Consider the following 8,405-nt stretch of genomic DNA (forward strand, 5'->3'; position numbering starts at 1 on the left):
TCTTGGTGTACCCCGCTAGCTATGCTCATAACATCGACCTCCTCATCGCCCTCAAGGTCCGAATAATCATTACGTTCATCTGATTGAAGGACGCCTACAGCCAACAATCAAGTGTATACTCTCACCATCGCCACCAATCATGTCAAGGCCCTCAACATCACTACTGACACCATCCGATAGGTCTGAGCCAGAGGACAGCATGGAAGAGTATAGACATACACAAGTGACTGTTAGAGCGACTTACCATCTTCAGTGACCGGTAAGGCCTGCTGCCGTCTACCTCCTTTGCGTTTAACCATGGTGCGAAGAGAGAAAGAACTGCACAGGATATTTGAGGGTTAGACTGACAGTCACGCAATCACGTCGAGGCGCGCGCTAGTTCTTCGACTTTATCGAAACCTCGACATCGCGTGACTAGTAAAAGAAAAGGTGACCTGACCTACATAAGGTGACATACAGTCAGTACGGAGTTGTAACCCTACCGGGGATCGAACCCGGAGTCCTCGAAAAGTCCTCCTATAAGCGCTCGCCATTGTGACATATAGACAACCGTTACATGTGTGCATGTTCATTTATGAAACGCTCCACTGACGCCAATGATTACCAAAGTGCGGTGACCTAATTGTACGGTTTTGGTTGCGCCATTGGATAGATCTAAGCAGTTGCTTCGGTTATTCGAATCTCCAAGTAACTATGATGTCCTTCACCCTCGTCATTACCATCATCAGTCTCCTCGCCCACTCCATCCAGGCCTCCAGTTCCGCCTTTGTTATCGCCGAGAAGCTCCTACGTGGTAGTGGTGACCACTGTCAAATTGTCTGCGATGAGCGTCCCGACTGCATCTTCAGCTATTGTGGTGATGACCATAAATGTCACAACCTCGGCGAGATCGGTTCCAATGCTGACATTCCCTGTTAGGCTCATGTGATTTATCAACTCGTTCGAGTCTCACTCGTCATAGTTTTAAGTACCTGTAGTCTCCGAGTTCGTTTGCACCTCAGATGTGCAGATAGTCTCCGCCATTAAGTCTAAAGTATGATGTGTGATTTTTGATTCTCAATAATGAACTTCAATGTTGTGTTTATTCAGTGGGAATGTATCAACGACTATTGATACATACCTTGGGAGATATCTCTCATTAAGACTCTATTGAAATTAGCAATGCGCATCGTACGGTTCTAGGTGAGGAAAATGTGGCATCATGCGATATCTCACTTCATTGGAATTTAATTATATGCTTATTGGATATCGCGTAATACTCCTCGTCGTACTGGTTTCATTTTTCGCACAACTCACGCTTTATACCTCAATTCTCTTAAATACTTCTTTGTTACGGTCACACTACACTCCACAATTTGTGAACTTCCAAGTAATTACATCGTTCCCCTTGGATTCTTGTGAATTACAAAAATCCGGTAGAGTTGTGCGATACGTTTGTTCGTAGTTGATAGTACGAAGTTGAGACCATCACGTTGGGGTGTATACTGATCCAGCGGTGCAGTATAACCAGCTCGATCATGAGTGAGTACAATACTCGAATACTCGATCATATTCTACAAATTCTGATCGGAGTAACCAAAGATTCATTACGTCTTGGCCATCACTCGGTGTTGTATTGGGTGACCAGTACTCATCTGTCCTTCTATCAATCTTGATACGATTAATATGCCTTCTTTCATCAACAGCATGTGCCTCACTGTGGACCAGGAAAGGAGCCGTATACAGGAGGCGTTGAAGATAGCCCGAAACCAGTACAGATTTCGTGACTAGGGAAGAATTACTGGGTAAGTGGTTTACGGCGAGTGGCTTTCACGTCTCAACGACCATCGAACGTGGACTGCGATTAATGCGGAGATGCACCTCTACCTGGGAACGATCCGGAGTTCTTGAAAAGTCCTCCTATAAGCGCTCGCCATTGTGACATATAGACAACCGTTACATGTGTGCATGTTCAGTTATGAAACGCTTCACTGACGCCAATGATTATCAAAGTGCGGTGACCTAATTGTAAGACTTCGGTTGCGCCATTGGATAGATCTCAGCAGTTGCTTCGGTTATTCGAATCTCCAAGTAACTATGATGTCCTTCACCCTCGTCATTACCATCATCAGTCTCCTCGCCCACTCCATCCAGGCCTCCAGTTCCGCCTTTGTTATCGCCGAGAAGCTCCTACGTGGTAGTGGTGACCACTGTCAAATTGTCTGCGATGAGCGTCCCGACTGCATCTTCAGCTATTGTGGTGATGACCATAAATGTCACAACCTCGGCGAGATCGGTTCCAATGCTGACATTCCCTGTTAGGCTCATGTGACTTATCAATTCGTTCGAGTCTCACTCGTCATAGTTTTAAGTGCCTGTGGTCTCCGTGTTCGTTTGCACCTCAGATGTGCAGATAGTCTCCGCCATTAAGTCTAAAGTATGATGTGTGCTTTTTGATTCTCAATAATGAAGTTCAATGTTGTGTTGCTGTATTCGTCGAGTATATATCAGCGACTGGGCAATTGAGGGTAGGAGTTGAGGGGTGATTAGCCGATCTAGGTTGCATCAGTTATCGTGTACTACGAATCTTTGATTTGGAGAATCATTAGTCATCGAGCCTGTCCTGGTTATGCTTCAAGTTCCAACGGATATTTCAATCGGTATTTGATGATGTACTTGTCCTTTTTAAAGTTTAAAAAATTTCCGTAAGCAGGTGGAGTAATTGGTTTAGAGTTGTTATCATGATGTCGATGATATAAACTGCTTCAACAATGTGGTAGGAGCAGGTTCCTCACGAGATAGTGCTGTAGTCGAATAATCTTTTGTGTATGATAATCATTGATCGAAACAACCAGAGTCTCACCATATCTTAGTATGGCGCTGTTGTATTTTACGACTAATATTCACCAGCCTCTCAAACCCAATATTATCGATAAGCCAATGTCCATGAACAGTAATGGTGAAGAAAAGATTATACACGAGGAATTGAAGTGTGCACAGGAAGCGTTGAACGTTGTTCGAAGCTGGCCTACATTTCGTGACTGGGGAAGGTTCGCTGCACAGATGCTTCTTCCACATTACCACTTGGTATCGTTGATATCTTCGTTGTCCTCGGAACTACTACTTATCATTTTATTCCTAATAATTAGTAATCCCAGTCGGGAATAACGCAACACCTCCAACGATACCGTGTACACGGCTACTACCACTAATAGGCTCGTGGAGAGCTCCTGCACATATTCAAGAAAATGATGTCTATCCATACAACTGAACAACGACGGTGATCAGCTCTCTACCCCCACAATTAGTCAGTCGTTTGACTCATTGGCTGACATTACAAATGGTCGATAATCGTTATACGCGTTGTATCAAATAGGTCAGGAAATAATTTCTCATACACTGTGTGAAACTCTCAGTATGAGTTCTATCTATACGCTAATGTGGCTAATGTGATTCTTAAAAACTAATAGGATTCAAGAACGGTATAATAGTAATAAGGTACAACTCTTCAACATGCCTTGAGCTGAGGATACTCCTTATGGAGCTCACTTTGAAACCATACTGGTATAATGCTAAGGCATGTATCTACACCACATCCATACACGACACGAATGTCCCTATTCGACGGCTCCAGTTCATATTGATCACGTTGATAACGAGCCCTGAGCGAAGGCAGCAATCTCTATGTGATCCTCCATTAGTCCTACCAGTTGCTCACCTCGAACCAGGTAGGGCCTCAGAACAGTAGTGAAGGGAATCAACGAGCGCCCATAGACAGGCAGCATGCGACTCGACATCTGGTTCTTCCAAGGTGAAACTAACAACACTCCACGTATCCGATCATTTCCAATTAACCTCACATTTTGCAGCCTTGGAGGTAGGGCGAATTGATCGCTCTACAAGCCAGACGAATAGTCTTAACCATTGGAGTGTCTACAGAATCCGTGAACGACTCGATGGAAGGTGTATTACTATCAGCTATAATCTTGCTATCCTTGTTGACAATTATGCAATGCTCAGGAGAAGTAAGCTGAAAAGCACATAAGGCACTCTCTCACCCATGAACTCACCATAGAAATGATTTTCTCATCACTGTCAGATGCTGGTGGGTTGATGTGCATCATTGGAGAAATGCTCTCCTTAGTGTCAAGAATGACATCATAAAAGCTCAGATATTCCACACCGTTCTTAGCTGCAGTATGACGGTCCAAGCCGACATAAAGTAACCTTATTCCACTTGCTAGTATTGCACCCCAGCACATAGGGCAGGGCTCAAAGGATGAATAGATGACGCAACCAGCGAGATCATCAGTCTTCAGCAGATGCATAGCCATACGGATAGCATTCATCTAGGCAAGTACGCTGATCCTGTCTGCAACTCTGAGGCTTACCTCAGCGTGACAAGTTGGATCACGGTCCGAAAAAAATGTGTTGTGAGCGCAACAAACAACAACGTCATTGCGGGTGATGCAAGCACCGAAAGGCCCTCCTTCTTTCAGCTTCACCCCTGAATAATAATCATCATAACACGCCGCCACTTCGAGCTCCTACCAGTCGTAGCGCTGAGTACTGCAGCCTCCATGAACTGCTCATGAGAAGGCTTCTAATAGAAGAGTATTGCAACCTCACACACAGCGCAGTTTCCCACCGACTGACTGGCGTCTAAATTCTTCGCTCGTTCCGGGATGTTGGTCTCGATCAACTCGCTCACTGGCTCTTCAGAGGTGTTCCTTACCATATGCAGGGAAGATATGAAAATGCCCTATCCATTATCTCAAGTTGGAGTCTCCTCAGTTCTAATGGCATGGTTATCTACTCATTGGGATCCGTCTCCCTCCTGTGACTGATGAATCGACTCGTGAGCAGATATCAAGTAGGAAAAGACGATTTAACCAACTAAATGCACGGATTGTACGCAGCGCAACTGTGCACGCATACACATAGTAGCGTGCGATGCGCGGCGCACAACATAGAGTGATCGGACGAATGACATGAAAATTTCATAATGTAATGTATTCATTTTGTAATGTTTCCCTATTTTATGATGGAATAGAGAAACATTACAGCAGCAATAAAGCTCTGTCTAATCACTACCGAATCAGTGTTCCGTCTACAATGGAGCCACTATCGATATCGTATGTCATTGATTCATCCACGCTGATCCATGTGCCCCATCGAAACGATCGATGTTATCATATTCGTAAGAAACAAGGCCCTTACGGTAGGCTTCGGGCTTCCACCCCAAACCATAGGAAGGACTTCAAGACTACCCCTCCACGCTGTTATGTACGTCACTTCACCACGCGTGAATAATGCGTGATTGCGTGTAGCATCAGCGACCGAGAATTGCCTCGTGTCTCTCGCCTCCAACACCTCGAAGATCTAGTCCAGGTCTTCACATTATTAGATTTTATGATCGCTTCCCTCAGCTGAGCTTAGGAATTTCCTAACTATTCGAAGAAGTTTACACACGAATTCTGGTAGAGGTGTTCAGAAACCAATCAAAATTTTCCCAAATTTTCTCAAAATTTTCGTATTGTCAGCAACACATGAAGTTAACCATGTCCATATTTTCCCACAGTAGATCCTCAAGCTGTGAGATTCAAGCCACTGCTCCCTATACACTATATGAACAACAAATTGCCATCACAAAATCTAACTTTGCACCAGTGTGAGGGGCAAAATCTGTGCACGCACGCACGCACAAGGGTAGATCCCGACTAACATACTTCCGCACAAGCCCCGGGTAAACCCCCACTCCAAACTGTTATGGAAAAGACATTGGTTCACGTCGATTTCATGGGTTCAATCGTGTCTCCTGTTCATCCATCTTACGATCAAACTTGTTCATAATCTCCTTCGCATATCTAACAATTACACAACGAGAAAATACCAGTTAAGTTCCCCCCGGTCAAATTCAAAGACCACCACCATACCACTCCACCAGCAAATCTCGTCCCCGCCAGAGACCTTCCAGGCTGACGTTACGTCACAAAATTAACTTACAATTCAATAGCATCCTTGACTCTATTGGGCAACTCTCTAACTGTTGGTTTCTGTTCTTCAGCAAACTGAATCCGGATGACCGCATATTCCAATATCAACATCTAGGAGCGCCTTAACCCACATCATAGCATTCTTGTTGCTTCAGAAACTCCTCGTGAGTAACGGAAGTTTTCCCAACTTCAGAGGGGAAACCACGAACCACGAGTTGGCGTTGAGGCATGCCCATGTACCTATAGGGCCGATGACCTTCCAAGATCAAGTCACCACGAACACTCACATGTACAGCAGAAAGTGCGCAAAGAAGGTCTTCACTGCGAATTGAGTGATACTCTTAACCTCCTCCAACGTGAAGACCTAATGCCGAGACAGCAGCAACAGCAGGGTCTCGACATACACCCACTACCTTGATACTAAAGTGTGGTCTCTGCACTGAATGCCTGACCATTAGCCTTCCGAACAAGGAGAACGCCGTAGAGACGTCCATACGATGCAGAATGGCCTGAGAATGGCTACTACATCACAATACCTACATGAACAATAGATCGGTGACATTCACCGTAACGATAGACGCAAATCTAATTCACCAGTGCAACGTTGGAGTCTCAACATCGCCCCAAGGAGTGTCGTCGCTAGTGTAGAGCAAACTCCTATTTCCATACTGTTATCTTTTTTCCCATTACGGATCCGGTTTGGTTGTTATCGCATCAGTAATCGCTGAGTAGCCTATAGATGCGGTCGAAGGCTTTGCTCGCTAGTTCAATCCTCTGGTCCCGCGCGTGGGAGGAGCCCAAAGCCCTGGACATCACGAATTTGAGGAGTAAGGCACCGACCTGTGAGTAGACCTCCTTTATGATGGATAATAGGGTCGAGACTTTCGAACTAGTCAAACCCTTCTCCTGACAGAACCTACCAAGAGGGCCTTCCTAGTGATACGATCGCTAATATTTGTGACCTCATATGAACACTCATGCGTTACTACAATTCAGCAAAATAGGAGACAAATTAATAAATAGGATTAGTTTTTCGTAGAATTCGGAGATAAAATGTCAATTTCGTAAATGAAATTTATGAATTCGGTAACGCAAGTTTACAAGTCGAATTTCCGGCATTAGTTCGCCTACCACTCCTCACTCACCTTGCAAACATGAGGTACAAGTCAATCATACAAGCCAAGCGTCGGTCCTCACTAGAGCCCGTCTCTGGCCATAGCGATGATGCTGCCGTCTGAGGGGGGTAACTCCTTATTACTAGCGAAGTTTAGTACCCCTGCAGATGTCGCATCAGTATGTTCGATGTCTCGAGAGGTGCGGAGGTCCGTGAGAAGCTTGGTATTTTTCTTCACGAACTAAGGTGGATTCTGTCCGAGGGATACTCCGAAGTGTACTCTAGTGTTACCAGTGTGGGAGAAATATGCACATGGTCAACTACATGTGTTGGAGGATGACAAGATGAAAATTTGGAGGGAGTTTTGAGAAATTCTCGAGGGTTTCTGCACCCATCTACTCGAATTCGTGTGAAAACTATCATGGCATAGTGGAAAAGCTTCTGAGCTCAGCTGAGGACAGCGAACATATATTTCAACACTAAGTACTAGTAGTACTGTACTACTACCACCTCAATCGCAACTCTCGAGCTGTGCTGAATACACCATATACTTTAACGATGAGAAGAAGTCGACTCTCTCTACTTGATGCCCTCTACTTTACGGAGGATAGTACATTGGAGTTTCACCCTAGTGATATGAAAATTATATTTCACGACTACTGCATAGCGCCGCGAATATCGCGTTTTTCACAGAAACTCCAATACACTAAGAACCATTTATAATACTTTATATTATCATTCATAGACTATCCTCATTTCTAGATAGAAGTATTCATGTACACAGTTTCGCAAGATCCTACTTCTACTGCTTCCCCACGAGTTGGACACTCCATCAGCCGATCAGCTTCCTCGACTGTGATGTACCTCTCAGTGAGGAAGGGGTCTCGGTGACGATCCACTCCAGCCTGATAAGAACTCTCGATATCGAGCTTGTGTGTGGAGGCCACGACGACCCACGCAATCATCTCTATTAGAAGCGATCATTCGTGTGAGCTCCTCGTTGAGATCTTCCTCGCCAACCGCGATGACATGTGTCATGAGTTTCCAATACTGCTACACTCACTCAATCAACCTTCACTGACTACTTGTCAAACAACACATACCGTATATACATACAACTTCTTTTTCCCACATATTTCCATTTATCCAAAACTCCGAATAATTCGCGCCATTTAAACCATCGGCGATGTCAACAGAAATTCTACGACTACGAAAGTAATTTCAAATTTCACGATGATTCCAGTAAACACCCGAGAGTTGCTTATGCGCCACAACTCCGACGGCACACGTGAAACGGTGATACACCAACACACAAC

General features: G+C 44.8%; 6 protein-coding genes across 6 annotated transcripts in view; 2 read left to right on the forward strand and 4 right to left on the reverse strand.

Annotated features, from left to right (window-relative positions):
- Pmar_PMAR012575 (dynein-1-alpha heavy chain, flagellar inner arm I1 complex, putative) overlaps positions 1–299 on the reverse strand; it is a gene marked incomplete at both ends in the record, with an annotated part of 22,469 nt that extends 22,170 nt beyond the window's left edge. Inside the window, 3 exons of the mRNA XM_002787751.1 lie at positions 12–79; positions 126–182; positions 245–299. Of these exons, the coding sequence (XP_002787797.1) occupies positions 12–79; positions 126–182; positions 245–299 (180 nt within the window). The remainder of the gene's footprint in view (positions 1–11; positions 80–125; positions 183–244) is intronic.
- A 394-nt stretch (positions 300–693) lies between these two features.
- Positions 694–1,039, forward strand: Pmar_PMAR012576 (hypothetical protein; the record flags this gene model as incomplete). The annotated part of the gene is made up of 2 exons (XM_002787752.1): positions 694–913; positions 1,002–1,039. 2 exons carry the CDS (start codon positions 694–696, stop codon positions 1,037–1,039), a joined length of 258 nt encoding a protein of 85 aa, XP_002787798.1.
- Positions 1,040–2,079: 1,040 nt separating this feature from the next.
- Positions 2,080–2,301, forward strand: Pmar_PMAR012577 (hypothetical protein; the record flags this gene model as incomplete). The annotated part of the gene is made up of 1 exon (XM_002787753.1): positions 2,080–2,301. One exon carries the CDS (start codon positions 2,080–2,082, stop codon positions 2,299–2,301), a length of 222 nt encoding a protein of 73 aa, XP_002787799.1.
- An 864-nt stretch (positions 2,302–3,165) lies between these two features.
- On the reverse strand, positions 3,166–4,725 carry Pmar_PMAR012578 (conserved hypothetical protein). The gene is made up of 7 exons (XM_002787754.1): positions 4,628–4,725; positions 4,531–4,582; positions 4,371–4,486; positions 4,050–4,328; positions 3,840–4,009; positions 3,698–3,796; positions 3,166–3,641 (listed from the first exon to the last, which is right to left on the reverse strand). Exons 1-7 carry the CDS (start codon positions 4,715–4,717, stop codon positions 3,488–3,490), a joined length of 960 nt encoding a protein of 319 aa, XP_002787800.1. The 5' UTR covers positions 4,718–4,725; the 3' UTR covers positions 3,166–3,487.
- Positions 4,726–5,776: 1,051 nt separating this feature from the next.
- Pmar_PMAR012579 (hypothetical protein) lies at positions 5,777–6,430 on the reverse strand (the record flags this gene model as incomplete). Its single annotated transcript, XM_002787755.1, has 5 exons — positions 5,777–5,846; positions 5,986–6,050; positions 6,107–6,215; positions 6,263–6,339; positions 6,389–6,430. The coding sequence occupies 5 exons, from the start codon at positions 6,428–6,430 to the stop codon at positions 5,777–5,779; spliced, it is 363 nt and encodes a 120-aa protein (XP_002787801.1).
- A 1,920-nt stretch (positions 6,431–8,350) lies between these two features.
- Positions 8,351–8,405, reverse strand: part of Pmar_PMAR012580 (protein transport protein Sec61 subunit alpha, putative) — a gene marked incomplete at both ends in the record, with an annotated part of 2,070 nt that continues 2,015 nt past the window's right edge. Inside the window, one exon of the mRNA XM_002787756.1 lies at positions 8,351–8,405. This exon is cut by the window's right edge and continues 4 nt beyond it. Within this exon, the coding sequence (XP_002787802.1) occupies positions 8,351–8,405 (55 nt within the window).

This window comes from Perkinsus marinus, assembly GCF_000006405.1.
Source record: "Perkinsus marinus ATCC 50983 genomic scaffold scf_1104296929318, whole genome shotgun sequence".
Lineage (NCBI taxonomy): Eukaryota > Perkinsozoa > Perkinsida > Perkinsidae > Perkinsus > Perkinsus marinus.